Below are 23,615 nucleotides of genomic sequence, written 5' to 3'. Positions count from 1 at the left end.
CAAAAGCACATTTGGACAAGCCAGTTACATTTTGGAAGAAGGTCCTGTGGACTGATGAAACAAAGATTGAGTTGTTTGGTCATACAAAAAGGCGTTATGCATGGAGGCAAAAAAACACAGCATTCCAAGAAAAGCACTTGCTACCCACAGTAAAATTTGGTGGAGGTTACATCATGCTTTGGGGCTGTGTGGCCAATGCCGGCACCGAGAATCTTGTTAAAGTTGACGGTCGCATGGATTCAACTCAGTATCAGCAGATTCTTGACAATAATGTGCAAGAATCAGTGACGAAGTTGAAGTTACGCAGGGGATGGATATTTCAGCAAGACAATGATCCAAAACACCGCTCCAAATCTACTCAGGCATTCATGCAGAGGAACAATTACAATGTTCTGGAATGGCCATCCCAGTCCCCAGACCTGAATATCATTGAACATCTGTGGGATGATTTGAAGCATGCTGTCCATGCTCGGCGACCATCAAACTTAACTGAACTGGAATTGTTTTGTAAACAGGAATGGTTAAATATACCTTCATCCAGGATCCAGGAACGCATTAAAAGCTACAGGAAGCGACTAGAGGCTGTGATTTTTGCAAAAGGAGGATCTACAAAATATTAATGTCACTTTTATGTTGAGGTGCCCATACTTTTGCACCGATCAAATTTTGTTTAAATGCGGATTGCACATTTTCTGTTAGTACAATAAACCTCATTTCAATCCAGAAATATTACTGAGTCCATCAGTTATTAGATATATGAAACTGAAATAGCTGTTGCAAAAACCCAAATTGTTATAAAGAAAAAAGCTTAACATTAATAGGGGTGCCCAAACTTTTTCATATGACTGTAATAAATACTATTTTATACATGATTTTAGAGAATGATGTTCTACAGGGCTGGTTAGGATGGGAATTTTGACATACAAATGTGAATGCTGCTGGCTGGTATAGATATCGTAGAATCCAAGGCACCAACAGTCCTCTTGTTTAGAAAAAAAATTCTTATTGGTCCCAGCATACACTGAAAAAAATATAAAATACACAATGTTAAGGCCAACACAGAGACTTTGTCAAGCCAGTAAAAGGTATACCTTTTATTGGCTTGACAAAGGCCCTGTGTTGGGCGAAACGTTGTGTATTTTACATTCTCTTCAGTGTAGGCTGGGACCAATGAAGATTTTTTTCTAAACAAGAGAAGAAGTGTTGGTGGCTTGGATTCTATGATATCTACTTGAAGTTTACGACTAATGGAGCGCTGTGCCAAGTAGCACGAACAGTAGAGTGGTGCATGGGATACAGTTGCTGCTGGCTTGCATGGCATAAGGGACCTGACAGATTCCCTTTAATGGGAACCAGCCACCTCTAATAATGATATTTACCTACTGTTGACTGGAAGAGAATGGCAGCAGGGAGGATACAAATTCATTTTCTCCTTGCAGCTGCTACTCCAGTATGCCAGACAGATGAGAATAAGAAAAAAACGGCAGATTTTCATCTGGACAACTAACAATTTTCATGTCCCATCTGTGTGCCATCCATGTGTCCATAGTTTATGTCTATCTGACATCTGTATTTTTACTTCAACATTTTAAAATGTGCGTAATCAGAATTCCTAGGTGAATAATATTCAAATTGTCTCTCCAGGACTGGAGACAAACTCTAGCGCAGCGCCACCTATTGGAAGTAGCGATCCTAAAAAGGTGAATAATAGCAACAAATCCATAAAACTCAGATGCTATATGGATTTTTTGTATGGGATGAAAATTATTTTGCATGCCTGTAGACTTGAATGGGTGAGTCTCATCTGATATGGTGCATGCTGAGATCATGACATGGACACTCTTTTTGTGTGAATAAAACTATTATCTGATCGGCCCAATCGAATTAGATCAGTCAGTGTGCTGTCCGTTTTTTAGTTGGACAGCATACGTCCATAGAATACGCTTGTCTGAACAAGCCCTTAACGTTGACATATCTTTTTAGGAGAAATTTCTTTTTAGACATCGTATGTGTATGAGGAAATGCAATATTTCTCATCATTACATTGCACATTTGGTTAGAAATGCAGACTGTAGTTACTGGAAGCTGCAGAAGTTTATTTATATAGCTCATTTACTTTCTCTTAGCCTAGCCCCTTTTCCCTGCATAGACTTCTATAGACAACAGCTATCATTTGATAGACTTCTAAAGACAGCAGTTATCATTTGATCCGTCACTGGACAAGACAGATCTGAAAAATGATTTTTTTGTGAGTGAATGATCAGTGTTGGGAAGGAGGCCTGAGATGGAGCAGAAAAAAATTAATAATATGGTAAAAGGCAGTTTTCTCTAATAGTACACAATACTGTGCAAAGGTTTTAGGCAGGTGTGGAAAAAATGCTGCACTGTAAGAATGTTGTAAAAAAAAATTAGAAGTGTTAATAGTTTATATTTCTCAATTCAAATATTTTAAAGTGAATGAGCAAAATAAAAATTAAATCAAATCAAGCATCACAGCATTAATTTTTCTAGATAAAATTGTATATAGTCTGTGAAGGAACTCAGCAGAGGTTGTTCCAAACATCTCGGAGAACTAACCACAGATCTTCTGTGGATGAGGCTTGTGCAAATCCTTTTGTGTCGTCATGTAATCCCAGACAGACTCAATGATGTTCAGATGAGGGGCTCTGAGGGGTCATATAATCACTTCTTGGACTCCATGTTCTATAAGGCTGAATATATACAGTAGAACTTAATGATATTGGCTATGTGTTTGGGGTCATTGTCTGCAGAATACATTTAGAGCTAATCAAATGCCTCCATGATGGTATTAGATGATGGATTGATATTTGCTTGTATTCATAGCATTGAGGACATTAAAAAATGGGCAACATTGAGGATTGTAGACACAGTGGTCGGCGAAGCAAACTTACTGCAGCAGATGAATGACACATCATGTTTACTTCAAAATCTGAAGATGTCTAGCAGTGCCATCAGTTCAGAACTGGCAACAATCATTGAGACCAGCTACATCCATCTACTGTTTGGAGAAGTCTGGCCACAAGTGGTCATGTAAGAACTGTGGCCAAAAAGAATAAATTTGACATGGAAACCAGGCCAAATCACTCAATAGGCATGAAAATGTAGGACCTAGGGTGGAAAAAAATGGCAGCATGTGATGTGGACTAAGAAGTCAAAATGTAAAACATTTGGCCATTGGTAGTTTGTTTGCAGAAGAGCTGGAGAAAAAGTACGATTATGAGGGTCTGCAGTCAACAGTGAAGCATGGTGGGGATTCCTTGCAAGTTTTGGGCTGAAGGTCAACAATTTGAGTTGTGAATTTGGTCAATATTAATAGTGTCCTCAATGCATACAGGAAGATACCGTAATTATCCATCATGTAATACCATCAAGGAGGCATCTGATTGGCACCAAATTCTTTCTTTCTTGGCAGCAGGATAATGACCCCAAATAGAGACAATAACATTAAAATTATCTTCGGCATAAAGAATAAAGAGTCCTGGAGGTGATGATGTAGTCCCCAGAGAGGCCTGGTCTCATCATCATCCAGTCTGTCTGTGATGACAGGAAGAGACAGAAGAATTAGCAGAAGCCTCATGCACAGATCTGTGGTTGGTTCTCCAAGATGTTTGGAACAACCTCCCAGCTGAGTTCCTTCAAAAAAATGCAGAGTACCTACAAGCACTGTCAAAAATTATGGACTCACCTGGCTCTGAGGATGTTCATTCAGTTGTTTACTTTTGTTTAAAAAAAGCAGATCACAGACATGGCACCAAACTAAAGTCATTTCAAATGGCAACTTTCTGGCTTTAAGAAACACTGAAAAAAGTAATGAAAACATAATGTACTAGCCAGTAACGGTCACTTTACTTTTCCCCCAAACAGGGGGAAAAAAATATGGAATCATGCAAAACAAACAAACAAACAAAAGAACACTCCAATACATCACTAGTATTTTGCTGCACCACCTCTGGCTTTTATAACAGCTTGCAGTCTCTGAGACATGGACTTAATGAGTGACAAACAGTATCTTCATCAATCTGGCTCCAACTTTCTCTGATTGCTGTTGCCAGATCAGCTTTGGTTGGAGCCTTGTCATGGACCATTTTCTTCAACTTCCACCAAAGATTTTCAATTGGATTGAGATCCGGACTATTTGCAGGCCATGTCATTGACCTTATGTGTCTTTTTTCAAGGAATGTTTCACAGTTTGTGCTCTATGGCAGGATGCATTATCATCTTGATAAATGATTTCATCATCCCCAAACATCCTTTCAATTGATGGGATAAGAAAAGTGTCCAACATTTCAATGAAAATTTGGGCATTTATTGAAGATGTAATGACGGCCATTTCCCCAGTGCCTTTACCTGACATGCAGCCCCATATCAATGACTGTGGAAATTTACATGTTCTCTTCAGGCTGTCATCTTTATAAATCTCATTGGAACGACACCAAACAAAAGTTCCAGCATCATAACCTTGCCCAATGCAGATTCACGATTCATCACTGAATACGACTTTCATCCAGTCATCCACAGTCCACGATTGCTTTTCCTTAGCCCATTGTAACCATGTTTTTTTTGTTTAGGTGTTAAAGATGGCTTTTGTTTAGCTTTTCTGTATGTAAATCCCATTTCCTTTAGGCAATTTCTTACAGTTTGGTCGCAAACATTGACTCCAGTTTCCTCCCATTCGTTCCTCATTTGTTTTGTTGTGCATTTCCAGTTTTGGAGACATATTGATTTAAGTTTCCTGTCTTGATGCTTTGATCTCTTCCTTGGTCTACCAGTATGTTTGCCTTTAACAACCTTCCCATGTTGTTTGTATTTGGTCCAGATTTTAGACACAGCTGACTGTGAACAAACAACATCTTTTGCAACATTGCGTGATGATTTACCTTCTTTTAAGAGTTTGATAATCCTCTCCTTTGTTTCAATTGACATCTGTCATGTTTGAGCCATGATTCATGTCAGTCGACTTGGTGCAACAGCTCTCCAAGGTGTGATCACTCATTTTTAGATGCAGACTAACAAACATCTTATTTGATGCAGGTGTTAGTTTTGGGAATGAAAATTTACATGGTGATTCCATAATTTTTTTGTCATAATTGAGTGATTCCATAATTTTTCCCCCCTGTTTGGTCTTGAAAAGTAACAGTTACTGGCTAGCACAATATGTTTTCATGATTTTTTTTTGTGTTTCTTAAAGCCAGAAAGTTGCCATTTGAAATGACTTTAGCTTTGTGCCATGTCTGTGATCTGCTTTTTTTTTTTTTTTTAAACAAAAGTAAACAACTGAATGAACATCCTCAGAGCCAGGTGACTCCATAATTTTTGCCATGGGTTGTAGAAGAATTGATGGTCTGAAGACAGTCACACCAAATATATGTGATTTAGATTTCTATTTTATTCGTTCACTTAGCATTTTGTTTTTGGAATAAACAAACTATTAACACTACCCTTTTAGAAAGCATATTTTCCATTCATGATAGAAAACTTTGTAATATATGGTTCTGTGTAAAAAGTTTCAATCTCACTTTCTGATTTCTGATTTTTTTTTAAATAAAATTTAAAATTACTATTTACATTTGAGAGCAATTATAGAATTCATGTTGCGATGTCTCCTTAAGTGTAGCCAGTACCGATAATTCAACGTTTAGAGAATTACATTTCTCTGAACCTCATATTAGTGTAACTCAATATTGGACAGGACTGTTAGGCCTATTCTTAAGGGTGCTTTACACGCTGTGACATCGCTAGCGATTGCTAGCGATGTCGAGTGCGATATCATCCGCCCCCGTCGTACATACGACATTTGGTGATCGCTGCCGTAGTGAACATTATCGCTACGGCAGCGTCACACACACATACCTGTGAAGCGATGTCGCTGTGACATCACTGAGCGGCTGGCCAATAGAAGCGGAGGGGCGGAGATAAGTGGAACGTAACATCCCGCCCACCTCCTTCCTTCCTCATTGCCGGTGGACACAGGTAAGGAGATGTTCGTCGCTCCTGCGGTGTCACACACAGCGATGTATGCTGCCGCAGGAGCGACAAACAACATCGTACCGGCAGCAGCAACGATATTAAGGAAATGAGCGATGTGTCAACAAGCAACGATTTTTCACGTTTTTGTGCTCGTTGATCGTCGCTCATTTGTGTTACACTCTGCGATGTCGGTAACGGTGCCGGATGTTCGTCACTAACGACGTGACCCCGACGATATATCGTTACCGATATCGCAGCGTGTAAAGCACCCTTTACACACGCATGGGAGATCTGTGTACATCTTTATGGAGCAAAAGCAGGCTCAGATTGCAGAACAGACAGGAAACATTTTCTAAGGAAATATTAGGCAATGTTCCTCCTACCCATTGCGCTGGTCCTTCTTTTGATCTTAAAAGGCATATTGGAGAATGGCAAATGTAAGGTGCCTAATGTCATTTAACCATTATTTGCATTTTTTTCATGTCTTTCATGTATCATAAAAAATATATTGCAAAAGAGATAACTGCATCAAAAAGCAAATTGTGAATTTTGCCGAAGAGACTTCTTTGGTTCCATAGTGGACGGTTTCTTTGATCATCTTTGGAATTTACAATATAGTTAAATCAACATTAGAGGTTTTTAGACTGTCATTTCATATACACCTTGACACCATTATGCTATGTTAGGCCTACTTCACACATCTGCGTAAAACACACACGTGTTGCATGGTCTGTGGTGAAGCTGCCTATGTGTGTGTGTGTGTATGTGTTCTCCATGTGCTGTCCCTGTGCTATCTGTGTGACATCTGGATAGCACACGGACAGCATGAGCTGGTATACTTACCTGTCCGCGGTGCTGCTGTTACTTCTGGGTCCGTGGTGAGTGCTGTGAATATTCATGAGGCATAATTACCGGAACCCGGAAGCAACAGTAGCGCCGGAAACAGGCAAGTTTAAAAATTCTTTATTTTTATGTGACCTGTGTTTTCTCTGGTACGTATCACTCTGTTTTCATTCGGATCACATTAGTGCGAGGTCCGTGTGACATCCGTGATGCCAGAAAAACTTGTCGCCGTGTAGAGCATACAGACACATGGTCCTTGTGAAAACAAAGATGTGTGCGCAAACTCATTGATTTTGATGGGTCTACGTGAGTCTGTGTCTCTGGTACGTATGAAAACAGACATTACACATACCGGAAACACAGATGTGTGAAGGACGCCTTAATACATGGTGGATATACCGATTTTCCATCAACATTTCTAAATTGAAAGTCTCCACTGCAGCAGAGATTTATAAAATGTCATGCCTGTAATCGGTGATGAGGATTTTACAACAACAGTATGTCGATTTATGTTGCAGAATTTTATTGCAGATTTAACCCTTTACAAAATAGAGAAATCCACTGCAAATCCATGACTAATTCTAATTTAACACATGGATTTTGTTGAGGATCTGAATGCAGATTTTCTAGAAAACTTGTATTTCAAGATACAGCCACAAAAGTCGTGTATGCAGATTTGTAGTTCACTCTATATCATAGTGGCAGCAAAGTGGATTAGAGATTGAAAAATTTCATTTACACGCTGCGTTAAAAGTGCAGTATAAATTGGCAAAAGTTAAATTTAACATTGGATTAACATAATATATTTTACCCTTTGCAATGGAAAAGAAGCAATTTATGAGAAAAACATAACATTCCTACAAACAGATTTGTGAAAAATAAAGACAATTTGGTGGATATTCTGCTGTAGATTTCACGGTGGATCTTCAACGTCAAAATATTGGCATCACATTACACCTGTGTGGACGCAACCTTAGACAATTAATATTTTTATATCTAAATACTTTTTGTGGTCATAGAATAGTGAACAGCGTGCAGATTTTTCAATTTTTCCACAGGGACAAATTCTTGTTCTATGTAAAAATATCATTTTTTATAAGTAAGCAAATATCTTATTCAAAGAGGAAAAGGACTGGAACTCTATCTACAGTGGGTACGGAAAGTATTCAGACCACTTTACAATTTTCAGCCTTGGTTTCATTGCAGCCATTTGGAACATTCAAAAAAGTTCATTTTTTTCTCTTTAATGTACACTCTGCACCCCATCTTGACAGAAAAAACAGAAATGTGGACATGTTTCCAAAGTTATTAAACAAGAAAATCTGAAATATCACATGGTCATAAGTATTCAGACCCTTTGCTCAGACACTCATATTTAGTCACATGCTGTCCATTTCCTTGTGATCCTCCTTGAGATGGTTCTGCTTCTTCATTGGAGTCCAGCTGTGTTTAATTAAACTGACAGGACCTGATTTGGAAAGGCACACACCTGTCTATATAAGACCTCAGCTCACAGTACATGTCAGAGCAAATGAGAATCATGAGGTCAAAGGAACTGCCCAAGGAGCTAAGAGACAGAATTGAGGCAAGGCAAAAATCTGGCCAAGGTTACAAAAGAATTTCTGCAGTACTCAAGGTTCTGAAGAGCACAGTGGCCTTAATAGTCCTTAAATGGAAGACGTTTGAGACTAACAGAATTCTTGCTAAACCTGGCCATCCAGCCAAACTGGGCAATCGTGGGAGAAGAGTCTTGGTGAGAGAGGTAAAGAAGAACCCCAAGATCACTGTGGCTGAGCTCCAGAGATGCAGTAGGGAGATGGGAGAAAGTTCTACAAAGTCAACTATCATTGCAGCCCTCCACCAGTCGGGCCTTTATGGCAGAGTGACCCAACGGAATAATCTCCTCGGTGCAAGACATATGAAAGTCCGCAAAGAGTTTGCAAAAAAAAAAAACACAGAAAGGACTCCCAGACTGTGAGAAATAAGATTCTCTGGACTGATGAGACGAAGATAGAACTTTTTGGTGATAGTTCTAAGCTGTATGTGTGGAGAAAACCAGGCACTGCTCATCACCTGCCTAATACAATCCCAACAGTTTAACATGGTGGTGGCAGCCTCATGCTATTGGGGTGCTTTTCAGCTGCGGGGACAGGACGACTGGTTGCAATTGAAGGAAAGATGAATGCGGCCAAGTACAGAGATATCATGGAAGAAAACCTCTTCCAGAGTGTTCTGGACCTCAGACTTGGCCGAAGGTTCACCTTTCAATAAGACAATGACCCTAAGAACACAGCTAAAATAACAAAGGAGTGGCTTCAGAACAACTCTGCGAGCATTCCTGACTGGCCCAGCCACAGTCCCTGAACCCAATTGAGTATTTCTGGAGTGACCTGAAAATGGCTGTCCACCAACGTTCAGCATCTAACCTGACGGAACTGGAGAGGATCTGCAAAAAAGAATGACAGAGGATCCCCAAATCCAGGTGTGAAAAACCTGTTGCATCATTCCCAAGAAGACTGATGGCTGTAGTAGTTCAAAAGGGGGCTTCTTCTCAATACTGAGAAAAGGGTCTGAATACTTATGACCATGAGATATTTCAGTTTTTTTTGTTTAATACATTTGCAAAAATTTCTACATTTCTGTTTTTTTATTGTCAAGATGGGGTGCAGAGTGTACATTAACGTTTCTAATTTTACCAAATGGCTGCAAAGAAACAAAAAGTGAAACATTTAAAGGGGTCTGAATACTTTCTGTACCCACTCTATCTATCTATCTTTCTATCTATCTATCTTTGGACGTAGCAACCCTAATAGTCAATATTGAGCTTTTAAATGCGCCTTATTGCATGACTTAGGATAACAAGCCAACCAGACAGGTTTGCAGACTAGTTTCAGGACATTTGATCCTCATTAGTGCAAGGCAAGAGAAAACTGATTAGTTTGGGTGAGTTCACTCTGACAGGGGGTCTAAAAGCTAATTTTCTTCTGATAAAGAGGGCCAACTTTGTATAGTGAGACTTATAGGCCATAAGATGCTCTCCTGGGGATCAAAATCGGCAAACGGCCTCTTCCGACAGCAGGAGGACAGGAACTATAGTACCTAATGGGGTAGCAACCCTTAAAGTCAATATTGACCCTTAAAGAGCCAATAATGGTTTTTAGGATTGCTACATCCAATAAGTGGCTCTAGAGTTCCTGTCTTCTTCATCTCTTAAGAGGCTATTTGCATATTTAGATTCCCAGAGAAACATTGCATGGCATACAGTGCCTTGCGAAAGTATTCGACCCCCTTGCATTTTTCAACCTTTTCCCACATTTCAGGCTTCAAACATATGAATGATTATTCTGAATGATCCAATGTTGTCCTAAATGACTGATGATGATAAATATAATCCACCTATGTGTAATCAAGTCTCTGTATAAATGCACCTGCTCTGTGATAGTCTTAGGCGGGCTTTGCACACTACGATATCGCAGGTGCGATGTCGGTGGGGTCAAATCGAAAGTGACGCACATCCGGCGTCGCTGTCGACATCGTAGTATGTAAAGCTTTTTACATACGATTAACAAGAGCAAAAGTGTCGTTATCGTATGATCGGTATAGGGTCTGACATTTCCATAATGCCGCTGCTGCGATGGTACAATGTTGTTCCTCGTTCCAGCAGGCAGCACACATCGCTGTGTGTGAAGCCGCTGGAGCGAGAAACATCTCCTACCTGCATCCCGGCCGGCAATGCGGAAGGAAGGAGGTGCGCGGGATGTTTACGTCCCGCTCATCTCCGCCCCTCCGCTTCTATTGGCTGCCTACCGTGTGACGTCGCTATGACACCGCACCACCCGCCCCCTGAGTAAGGAGGCGGTTCGCCGGCCAGAGCGAAGTCGCAGGGCAGGTGAGTGCATGTGAAGCTGCCGTAGCGATAATGTTTGCTACGGCAGCAATCACAAGATATCGCACCTGCGACGGGGGCGGGGACTATCGCTGCAGCGTCGGTAACACATTGTTACCAATGTCGCAACATGCAAAGCCCACCTTAGTGTTCTGTTTAAAGCACAGAGAGCATCATGAAGACCAAGGAACACAACAGGCAGGTCTGTGATACTGTTGTGGAGAAGTTTTAAAAAAAAGAAAAAGCTTTCCAAAACTTTAAGCATCTCAAGGAGCACTGTGCAAGTGATCACATTGAAATGGAAGGAGTATCATACCACTGCAAATCTACCAAGACCCGGCTGTCCCTCAAAAATTTCATCTCAAATAAGGAGAAGACTGATCAGAGATGCAGCCAAGAGGCCCATGATCACTCTGCATGAACTGCAGAGATCTACAGCTGAGGTGGGAGAGTCTGTCCATAGGACAATAATAAGTCGTACACTGCACAAATCTGGCCTTTATGGAAGAGTGGCAAGGAGAAAGCCATTTCTTAAAGATATCCATAAAAAGTGTTGTTTAAAGTTTGCCACAAGCCACCTGGGAGACACCAAACATGTGAAAGAAGGTGCTCTGCTCAGATGAAACCAAAATCAAACTTTTTGGGCACAATGCCAAAGGATATGTTTGGCGTAAAAGCAACACAGCTTATCACCCTGAACACCATCCCCACTGTCAAACATGGTGGTGGCAGCATCATGGTTTGCACCTGCTTTTCTTTAGAAGGGACAGGAAAGATGGTTAAAATTGATGGGAAGATGGATGGAGCCAAATACAGGACCATTCTTGAAGAAAACCTGTTGGAGTCTGCAAAAGACCTGAGACTGGGACGGAGATTTGTCTTTCAACGAGACAATGATCCCAAACATAAAGCAAAATCTACAATGGAATGGTTCACAAATAAACATATCCAGGTGTTAGAATGGCCAAGTGAAAGTTCAGACCTGAATCCAATCGAGAATCTGTGGAAAGAGCTGAAAACTGCTGTTCACAAACGCTCTCCATCCAACCTCACTCAGCTCCAGCTGTTTACAAAGGAAGAATGGGCAAGAATTTCAGTCTCTCGATGTGCAAAACTGATAGACACATACCCCAAGCGACTTGTGCTGTAATTGCAGCAAAAGGTGGCGCTACAAAGTATTAACTTAAAGGGGATGAATAATATTGCACGCCCCAATTTTTAGTTTATTATTTTTTATAAAAGTTTAAAATAAGCAATAAATATCGTTCAACTCCACAATTGTGTCCCACTTGTTGTTGATTCTTCACCATAAAATTTTAATTTTTTATCTTTATGTTTGAAGCTTGAAATGTGGGAAAAGGTTGAAAAATTTAGAGGGACCGAATACTTTCGCAAGGCACTGTATAAGTCTCCTTACACCAACTGAGTGCTTTGTACAATGAGAACCCCATAAACCCCCAGTTTTTACAAGGGATGACTATTTTCCATGCCACCTGCATCAGTTCTCAGGGCCCTCTAATACAAGTTATGGATGTCAATTATTGATATACTTGCTGCATAAAGTTTTGATATTATTGACTTTCCTTACCTTGATTTCAGAAGTGCTTCCGCCACCAATTCTTATTTCTTGTTTGGCCACTTGGATTCTTAGAGGCCGCAGCCAGTAAGGCCCCGAGTCAAGTTTCTTTTTGCTGATGTCAATCTCAATAAACTCCGATTTTTCAGGACAAGTCTTCAGCAAAGTGTAAGAATATTCCATTGGGTAAGGGAAGCTTACTGAGTCAAATGTATGCATCACTTGATTCTGGCTGACCAGACAGATACTTTCTCTTTTTGGGTAGCAGCCTTGATATCCATTCTCCACAGAGCATATCTCACCATCACGACAGGTAGTGTTGAAGCATACTACGTCCCCTCCATCTTCACACCAACACTGTACAGTGCAGTCTGCAGTTGTCCAAAACGAATCACCAACGGCATAATATTTCCCATCCATCTCACAGCCACACTTGTGTATGGGAACACACTCATCTGCACTGAGTACGTAGCCATTATCACACTCGCAGCCTTCTGTACAGGGTGTATTGCAGAGCTGAGGAGCCGTCAGGTCAGAACACGTGACGGGGCAACTAGGTGTGCAAACCGAATAGTGGCTGAACTCAGGACATTGCACTGAAGCAGCTGAAATACAGAAAGAGAAGTCAACAAAATCAATCCCATCACCTCTACACAAAATTATGTCTCATTAAAAAAAGAATTTAGTGTGATCTCTCCTGCCATTGATACCTACGCTCTTAAAAATGGTTGCACTAATTTTGGCAGCTGTAATTACATTCCAACACTATATAGAAATTGATAATAATTTCATATTACAGAGGAGGCAATTGTATCTACTCCAATTTAGAGAATTGCTTTAGTTTTAACACATTAGACAGTAATTAAGAATGAGCGCACCCGTGGATGTTCGGAATTGCCGGGATCGGATGGACTTTAGTTAAAAGTTCGGTTTGATACCTGGACTTGACCCAAACTTGAACCTGTACCCCAAACTCCATACAAGTCAATGAGGATGCAAACTTTTGGGTGATCCCACGCCGTTTTTTTAAATTATTTAAATAAATCATTTTCAATAAAATGGAGTGGGATCCCCTCTATTTTTGATAACCAGCAGCTGTCTGCTTTACCTGTGCCAGTTATGAAAAAAAGTGAGGACTCCACGTCATTTTCTAAAATTATTATTTATTTTCTTCCCAACAGCATCCAGGCATATTCCCCAATGCAAAAAGCTTGTTGATTACCTGCACTGCAGCCTTTTAACAAACATTTTTCAGCACCCGAACTCCAAACTTGGACCCAGACTTCTGTGAAAAGTATGTGTGTTGAGTTTGAGACCCGGATACTAGGTGTACAACCTCATGAACTTTACAGTTTGGGTTCGCTCATCGCTAGTAATTATCAATAAACTCATTGGTCCTAATTTATCAAAGCTTTATCAACAGAATTCTACAGGAAAAAGTGTGACACCTCTGGACTGGTCTGGTCGTCACAGGGTACTGCACGCGCTCTCTCTCTAGTGCAGGACTTGACCCCTCTTGGTTCTGGGTTCCCAACTTGCAGCACTGCCTCCATCAGCATCCAAAATCCCAATCACACCTCGCACCACACCCTGTCAGGCACACCAGTGGGCTGCTAAGCTAGAATAGGGCCGCCCACCTAGGGGTCAGGCAGGGAGGTGGGAGGTGACAAGTTAGTTCAGTGGTTGCCCTCGAGCTGTGCGGAGCTCGGAGGAAGCTGGGAGTTGGAGCTCCCAGGGGAGAAGTAGATTGGGTTGCAGACGGTGGTCTGGACCCGGAAGAGTCGGAGACCCGGTCACGGGATATTGGGACTGGGCACAGGGCTACGTCTAGGAGGACAGTCAGCAGCTGCAGTCCAATAGCCAGTGTGGGGCCGAAAGCATGTCGGGGTACTGGACCCTAGGTCGGGGAGAGGCTTCAAGCAACCCGGCAATTAAACTGCAGAGGATAGGGCCTTTATGGACTGTCCCATGTTACCGCACAACACGGGTGGCGTCACAAACTATCTAATTCCCCTGTAAATAACCCCCCATCACGTTTTAAAGAGACCATGAGCTCCCGGGTCCGGAGACCCTCAAGCCACGAGTAGAGACACCCGGATCCGAGCGGTGCAACCACTGCTGGGGCGGTACACAAGTCTTTGAAAAATTGCTAAACGTTTGGGCAGTGCTAAGTTGGCTAAAAATGTTGCAACTTTTGGCGTTTTTACACCAGTTTTTCTCAACTCCACTAAAATAGGGACATTTCAAAGGCATGACGCCACAGCATGGCTAATTCCTGACAAGCTCTGGAGCTCTTTACTCCAGTCCCTGACAAACTTGTATATCCCCTCATCGTGACCTGCAAGAAAATGACTGTCTTGATAAATTTGGGGCCTTGGTTTTAAATCTAGAGATGGTTAAACATATATAGAGACATCTACACGCCATTTGCACTAAGCAATTTAAAGATACTTTGCTGTCTTTTGTTTTCCCCAATCTCTACCCTCTACTGTAACTATTTGTCTGCCATTCATTACAATGAAATTCTACAAGTTAAAGGTATGGAGCTGTGCCCTCTACACTCAGAAATTCCTGCCGAAGAAAACAGCAACCTTGGAACATGCCTCAAACTTGCTTTCATTAAGTTAAAGATGACACATTTCCTTTGTATTTTAGGCAAAAAATATAAATTTTCATCTTTTACATTAGAAAAATTACAAAAAGGAAAATGGGCTGATGCAAAAGTTGGGCACCCTTGGAAATGTGTGTGTTCCGATAACTTTGACCTTAATTAGCCTGTTAGGGTTATAACTTGTTGACTATCATCACCAGGAAAGGCCAGGTATTGGAAATTTCATAGCTTTATTATAACCCAGCCTCCTCTAACCGTGTGCCAAAAAACAGCCTTGGGTTCCTCTAAGCAGCTGCCTAGCACTCTGAAAATGAAAATGGTGGAGGCCCACAAAGCAGGAGAAAGCTATAAGAAGATAGCAAAGTGTTTTCAAGTTGCCCTTTCCTCAGTTCAAAATATAATTAAGAGATGTCAGTTACCAGGAACAGTGGAGGTCAAGTAAAGGTCTGAAAGACCAAACAAAATTTCTGTGAGAGTTGCTCTTAGGATTGCTAGTGAGCCAAACCAGAACCCCCAGTGCTGACTGCAAAAGATTTAGTAGACTCTTGAGTTGTGCTACATTGTTCTACTGTTCAGAGACCACTGCACAAATATTGTCTTCATAGAAGAGTCATCAGAAGAAAACCTCTCATGTGTCCTCACTATAAAATTCAGAGTCAGAAGTATGCAAAAGAACATCTAAACTAGCCTGATGCATTTTGGAAACAAGTCCTGTGGACCAATGATTCTAAACAAATGTCAAAATCCACAATAGATGACCTCAAAAGGCGCAAGATGAAGGTTTTATAATGGCCCTCATAGTCCCCTGATCTGAACATCATTGAAAATCTGTGGCTAGACCTCAAAAGTGCAGAGCATGCAAGACAAGCCAGGAATCTCACAGAACTGGAAGTCTTTTCCAAGGAAGAATGCATGAAAAAGGCATTTATAAGCTGTGATACATGCCAAAGGGGGAGCTACTAGGTACTAATCATACAGGGTGCCCATACTTTTACATCAGCCCATTTGCCTTTTTTGTTCATTTTAAAATGAAAGATTTTATGAAAAGGCATAACTTAAGCCACTTCACAAACGGGAAGATGCTACATATCTTTTAACTGTTAATTGTGTCCTGGCTGCAGTTAGTCCCAGTTCTGTTTAACTCCTCCCTGATCCTGTGTCTACAGTGTCACTTCTATTACTCCTTAATATCATCACATTTAAAAGATATTATACTTCAATAAACAATTTTATCAAGCATCAACAAGCAGATAATGCATTAGCGTTACACCAGCAGAAGCTGTAATAATAGAAAAATCTTTAGGGGACCAACTACTTTCCATTCCTTTAAAAATCCACAATACATTACTATATCCCTGCTAATCAGAATATGTTCCCAATCCATTGATTGGGAATATGTCATAACTGGGAGCATATAGAATGGACACCTGTAAGGCTATCCAATATTACTAAGTGGGGCTACCTAGGATTTCCAGTTTCCCATGAGTGCTCTGTAGCAGCATCAGCAGATGACAGGGGTAGTGATGAGTGGATGCATGGATGTTTTGGTTCTTCAGGTTCAGATGGACTTTAAATAAAAGTTTGGTTTGGGACCCGAACTTGACCCCATACGTTAAACCCCATATTAGTTAATGGAGACCCGAACTAGTGTGCTGTAAAATGCCTTTAAAATGGCTGTAGTAATTGCTAGGTTGCTGCAAAAGGAAGCAAAATGGGGGAAATTGCCCTGCAAACAAATGTGGATAGGGAAATGGCTTAATGGGATTCTGTCACTATAGCAATTATGGTTACATAGGAAATAAATTAATAAACTTACAATTTTAAGAATTCCCCCACAGAGAAAGATTTCAGAATTCCCCCACAGAGCAACAATTTTCTAAAGGACCTGTACATAGCCTATTTTCAAAGTTGACCCACACAGCCAAAATTGTTAGTTACCCCACAGAGCAACAAGTTAAACCAAGGGCCCCTACAGAGACTATTTTTCCAGTTGACCCACACAGTCAAGATTGGCAGAGTTCCCCCACAGAGCAACAAGTTGAACAAAAGGCCCCTAAAGAGCTTGTTTTTCCAGTCCCCGTTACAGAGCTTAAATTTCAGCTCCAGTATCGTACACTACAGCTGCAGTAGTTAAAAAGTTCGTAGTTGGATTTGTGATCAATCTAGCTGTCTACGCAATGTGGGATTTTCCTCCCAAACAGATGAGTCTCAGAACAGCCCGCTGTCATTTCCCCCTGACTGTGCTGAAGTTGGTGGTGCAGTGTTACACTGATCAGATGAGGAAGAGGTAGAGGAAGTGGAGCAGTAGTATTAGACAACGTGGACAGAAAAACATTCAGCAATCCTCGTTGGTGGTAGCCTTAGGTGTAGCCAACACTACATTAATCCTTACTGAACCTTTATACAGGCGGGGTCACAGTCATGCCAATACTTGGTATGACTGTGATAGCTCCGGAAGTGCCCAAAGTCTAAAAGCTTGTTGATTGGCTGCGCTGCTGCCTTTCATCGAGTTTTATTCAGCTGGCGAACCCGAACAATAACACGGACATCTAGTTGGAAGTCCATGTACGAGTCCGAGACCCAGACACCCAGAGTTTGGTACGAACCCTAAACTTTACAGTTCGGGTTCGCTCATCCCTAGACAGGAGTCAATTACAGTAGTCTGTACTCTTGCAAATAACTTCTAAGAGTTGTCAGAATGCATTGGGAGGAATTTAAAAAGCCAATAGGAGCAGAAATTATTTGTTCATCATGATAAGATTTATTATTATTATAGCTCAGCACTACTGTTTCCTCGTTGTATCTTACATTTTGATAACAAGCTATATTTTTATGAAATTGACTCAAATTTGCCAGGAAAGAAAAATCTTCTTAATATATTACAGAGATGCAAGTATTTTTTTTTCGATAAAAATACATTATACTTTTCTTATAGTTATTGCCTGGGTGACTATTTAACCGTACATTTCTGTGTCATGGAGATACATTTGTTTTCTGTGTTCTCTAAATCAATATGAGACTTAATTTTTTATGATTTAAGGTAAAATATGCACAAAATGAAATAAACATCTAAATAAGCTCATGTTTCTTAGTTCGGTAGAAAATCAGCTAACTGTACTGGCAGAAATCCTCCCCTCATCGGCACAGGCTCGGATTCAGCTTTTGAGTGTGCCAGATCTTGCAACCAAAATAACCTACATCCAGCACAATCACGATTGGTCTCTGAGCTTCAGCTTCATTATAGTGATGCGCTGGAAAAAACAATGGCGCAGATAGGGTCTTATCCTAATTACAAGAGTGGGGTTAATAGCGTGGGACTATTCACCTTGGGAAGTTGTGATCAGTCACAACCACTATTGAGTATGTAGAACACGGCTGCCACGGCCCTCATGGAGAATCAGTAGTAAATGTATAAGAATTGGTTAAAAAACCCACGCAATCGTGAAGAATCCAAACGATTTGTAAAGTTGACCAGTGATTTCTTCAACACGTTTTAGGAGAGCGTAGTCTCTTTCATCAGGAAGATCACATCTGTGGAAGTGATCAGAAGATGATCCACTAGGCCTAAGGCACTGAGGTGGATTATAATGAGGAGATTCTAGGCTACTGCCCAGGGCTCAAGGTTTTATAGGGGTTCATGGCCAGGTTGCACTTATTATACTCTTTTGCGCCACCATTAGCAGAGTACATTGCCAGACAGGGAGCATTCCTGCAGCACCATTTTTAGCTTCCTCCTTGGTACTTTCTCTATCACTCAGGTGGCGCCATGACAACATGACCAGAAAACAAACAATGCCACTGAGGGAACTGGCACCATGGGGGATCGTCTGGAGATTTAAGTGATTATTTTTTTTAACACCGTGGGGGAGTGCACAAAGCAGTGAATTGGGGTGGAAAAGAGGACATGTAATTCTAATTTACTGGGGGGGTGGGAGAGAAATCATGCAATTCTAATAAATTCGAGGGGGGTGGAAGAGAACATATAATTTTAATGAATAATGAATTGGTGGGAAGATGATACAGAACTGTAATGAGTTGGGGGACGATATGTCAGTATATCGAGTTGCTGGCGAAGGGATTTATAGCCCATGCCATTGCAATGATTTTGGTGGGGTGGGAAGCATGGTATGGACTTGTGATGAATTAGGGAAAGAGAGGACAGGTAATTATAATGAATTGGTGGGGAAGAGGACGTGGAATTATACTGAATTTGAGAAGCAGGGTACAGGACATGGAATTTGACGTGAGAACAGAGAACAGGGATATTAGTGAATTGCGAACCAAGAGGACATGTCATTTTAATGAACTGCACATTACAGTATTTTGCTCTGCCCTCAGCAAGGCAGAAAGAAGTGCGCGTACGCAGGAGTGTGATGGAGGACATTGTGTTAATGACATAGGATGTGTGACGCCCCTGAATTAGTCAGGGTGTCACAGGGTACTGCACTCTTTTATCTGTTGGTGCAGGACTCAACCCACCATGGTTCTGGGATCCAAACTTTTGGTGTTGCTCCATCAGCATTCAAATCCTAGACACCTCACACCACACCCTGTCAGGCACACCAGTGGGTGGTCTAGCTGGAACAGCGCCACCCGCCTAGGGGTCAGACAGACTAGTGGGAGGGGTAGAGTCAGTGCAGTGGTAGCCCTCAGAGAGTGAGGAGCTAGGGGGAGTTGGAGCTCCCTGGGGGACGTTGGCTAGGTCGCAGACGGTGGGAGGGGACCAGAGCAGTCGGAGAACCGGTCACAGGGTATTGGAGAAAGGAGCCAGACTTAGTTTTGGAGAACGGTCGGCACCGGAGTACTTAGTAACCGAACCGTTACCGAGCACCGTGGGGTACAGGACCCTAGATCAGGGAGTAGCTTCACGCAACCTGATAATTAACCTGTGGAGGATAGTATCTCTATGAACTGTCCCCAAGAGCTCAGAGATCGAAGGCACCAACACAACGAGGGGGTAGGGCTTTTCAACCCATGCAGCCCACTGAAATCCCAAGTGTCAGCCATCGAGAGCACAGCTCCTCTAGTTAAATGTAGGGAACGGGGCCCTGAAAGCTTCAAGCCGAGGTGTTACTAGGAAACATCTAACATTAGTGCAAGGAGGCAGGTCAAGACCACCAGCAACACCAAAGGGAGCAGATTCCCGGACGAGTTTCCCCAGAGAGGCAGCAGCACCCAGAGACTTGGTTTACCTTGGTGTCAGAGTCTGCTTTGCGGTCGCATCACTACCAACACTGTCTGAGTGAGTACGCTGTCCTCCCCTGCTTCCAACCTGCACCACGCTCCTCCACACCTCCCTCATCCAGAGTCCCGGGGCCTACCCTACCCCTGGAGGGAATGTCATCTGGTTGCCCCACTCCATCATCCCCGGGTACTGCCATCAGCAGCGGCGGTACTCCCCTTACCGGGAACTACGGGTGGCGTCACAAACTCTTACCCCCTGTAAATATCCCCTTTTCATTTCAAGTGGCCGCGAGTCCCCTTGTCCGGAGACCCTCAAGCCACAGTAGACCCAAGTGGATCCAAGCGGTTCGACTGCTGCAGGGGCGGCACAGATGTATCATCCACATGGAGCAAGGAAGGAGGATGGTGATTACAAGCAGAGAGGAGGTGCTGGATCAAGATCAGCAATGCCCATCGCACTGGACCACCCCATAGGTGAGTCTAATAAAAGGTCATTTTTATGTTATACAAATCACCTTGGGGACTTATATACAGTATTCTAGCATGCTGTATATAAGGGCTCACTGGTAATGGCCGCAGCTTATAGGGGAAAAACTTGGTGACAGGTTCCCTTTAACCTCTGCAGCAATGCTGGCAGCTCTCCTACATCTCGATTGAAAAGACAACCTCTGAATATGATATTGAGCACATGCACACTCTGCTTTTTTGCTCGACCATTGCAAGGCCTGTCCTGAGTGGAACAATTATTTTTTTTCAAATCCTCAGAGAATCCTTTGCCCTGAGGACTCTGAGCCATGTTGAGCTTTTGTTGCCAGAAATTTAGACATTAATGGCTGTGTGTTAAGTTATTTAGGGGTCACCAAATTTACACTGTTATACAAGCTGTACACTGACACTGTACATTGTATCACAGGGTCATATCTTCAGTGTTGTCCCATGAAAAAATATAAAATATTTACAAAAATGTGAGGGGTGTATTCACTTTTGTAATATACTTTACCTCCCTGTCTTATTTCGCATAGCGCCTACCCTTATTACATATTTTGTCTTCTCTTGTTATGTATAGTGCTGTCCATTATTGAAAAATTGTGTTGTAGCATTCTTAGTGCACTGCTCTCTTGGTCTCTCTTCAACTAGACTACTACAAGGGATGGAGGCCTCCCATATGATGAGAGGTTGAAAAAGTTAGATATGTTTAGCTTAGAAAAAATTATAAATGCATACAGTTGCACTCTGAAAAAGCCAAAAATGTACAAGGCAAAATATGGCACTGCATTACTGCAAAAGAGAGATATTTAGTTCATGTATTGGCCAATGCATGTAAGCCTGGAAACCAACGGCAAGGTATATCTCTGTAATCTGGTAACCTAACTTAAATGCCACTATCTAGGTTAAAAACATCCGTATCTGGGCAAAATGCCACTATTTGGACTACAAACCTCCATGTATGGGCGGCTAAGCTCCTGCTATAATGGTTATGAACACATCCAGGTCTTAGGGCGGAGTGCTCAGTCAGAAAAAGACATTTAGATATTTCTAGCTTAGAAAAAAGACGTCTCAGAGGAGATCTCATTTATATGTATAAATACATGTGTGGTCAATATAAAAGACTGGCACATGACTTATTTCTTCCAAAGACAGCAGCTAAATAGGAAAGGGTTTTTTACAGTTAGAGCAGTCAGACTGTGGAATGCCCTACCACAAGAGGTAGTAATGGCAGATACTATAACAGCTTTTATAAAAGGGCTGGATGAGTTCCTCAGCACACACAACATTGCTGGTTATAAGTGACTTAGTGACAAAATGTAGAATTGGTGGAGGAAGGTTGAACTAGATGGCATAGGGCTTTTTTTCAACCTAAGTACTATGTAACTATGTAACTTGCAAATATGTACGAGAGCACCTGTGTGTTCATCATGTGACCTATCACACAAAAATGCCCCTCATTGCTATGTGACATGTCAACATGCTAGATCAGGTAAGGAAGGAGGAGGTGGAGGAAGAGGGCGGTGGGAGCTCATGCAGCCTGAACTATCTAAGACCCTGGCTACTGATGACTTAAAATTTAATTTACTTGACTTGTACTGAATTATACAGTGGATTTACTGCGAGTAAATTAATACCAAGTACACACCATTTGTATTGACCCAAAGGTAAGGGGGGAGAGCAGTCAATTAAGCCCACTAGTAATTGTGGCTAGGTAGTTCATGTGTCGAATTCAGAAATTAATGTTATAAGCACAGTGGATGTGTTCTGTCCTGTTGAGGTTTTCAAACTCACTTTCAGATTTTATCCTTATTCAATAAGTTAAATTATGTATTGTGCTCTATGTCATACAATGATATCAGAACATTTTCCCATACAATTGGTGTTCTTCTTTTATTTCTATATAGCTGCATGGTAGACCCCAATAATGATTTTCACTAGTGAGCCTAATGTGCTTGTGTCTGCACTGCACCTCATCACTCCTGCAGTTCCCCCATGCCTTATTGTATTGGCCCTGTTAATACCTAAAAATTTGATCAATGTTACATCTTCCTGATGGACATACAAAATGTCTTGGAAAGCTGAAGGTTTTCTCCTGTTGCTACTGGAACAATGACTAGATGAGATGTATAACGAGGTGTGATGGGATAACTGGGGAACGGGGCTCCTAAACTGGCCCTCATGCTAGAGGGTCATAACTGTCCCTGGACCCAGAGATATGCCTGATGGTGACAATGTCTGGGCTGCCTTCCTTACCTTGCTCCTGTACAGCTCTGATCTAATACCCTTTCCCCCCCACCCTAGTGGAGGGCCGGGACAGGAGTACCTGAATCCACAGATAAGGACAAACAGCGGAAACCAGAACTCAATCACAGCTAGCACACGCAGAGGTATTAGACAACAAGTAATAGGCAGAAAATAAGAGCAGGGAGGAAACAATGAGATGACTCCACAGCAACTGCATGCTCAAAGCAATACATTCACCAGCAGGACTGGGATACAACAACACACGGACAGGTGTAGCTAAAGCTATAGTCGTCACGGGAAGACAGGCTCCTCCATCTTATAAAGGCAGGGAGTGACTGTGATAGGTCTCCCACAACATGATCCAAGAGGTAACCAGCAGGCTAGCAGAAATCAACTCTTCCAAGCCCGATACTAATGAGAACAAAGCTGGTTGACGCTCGAGCTTGTATGTGTATCTCAGAAGCATCAAAGGAGGCATAGTGAGGAGTGTCAGACTCTGCAGAGTGAATAGCGTAAGATGCCGCCATGACACTCGATGAGTTTAGAACCAAACACTGTGTAACAGGATGACCGTGCATGTGTTACCCCCCTACCGATGTTCAGAAAGTGATGGTATTTTTCTTTACCTGTATTAGTGTCTGCATTAACTTATACATTTAAAAATTCCACTTCCATTTTTTTGGGACAGTATATGCAGTTCAAGGTTGTTATTGTTCATGTGGTAAATAAGGATCTGGTATGGCCGCCATATCTGCACAACATACAATAATCAAATCATCCAAATAGCAACTATA

The 23,615-nt window shown here is 41.8% G+C and overlaps 1 protein-coding gene across 1 annotated transcript in view; it reads right to left on the bottom strand.

Moving 5' to 3' along the window:
• The window catches only part of TECTA (tectorin alpha), a 188,032-nt gene that overhangs the window by 63,730 nt on the left and 100,687 nt on the right, over positions 1 to 23,615 (bottom strand). The window contains exon 8 of the mRNA XM_075327274.1: positions 12,306 to 12,898. Within this exon, the coding sequence (XP_075183389.1) occupies positions 12,306 to 12,898 (593 nt within the window). The remainder of the gene's footprint in view (positions 1 to 12,305; positions 12,899 to 23,615) is intronic.

This window comes from Anomaloglossus baeobatrachus, chromosome 11 (genome assembly GCF_048569485.1).
Source record: "Anomaloglossus baeobatrachus isolate aAnoBae1 chromosome 11, aAnoBae1.hap1, whole genome shotgun sequence".
Classification (NCBI taxonomy): domain Eukaryota; kingdom Metazoa; phylum Chordata; class Amphibia; order Anura; family Aromobatidae; genus Anomaloglossus; species Anomaloglossus baeobatrachus.
The sequence above is the reverse complement of the archived record's forward strand: the minus strand, read 5'-3'. Positions and strand labels throughout refer to the sequence as shown.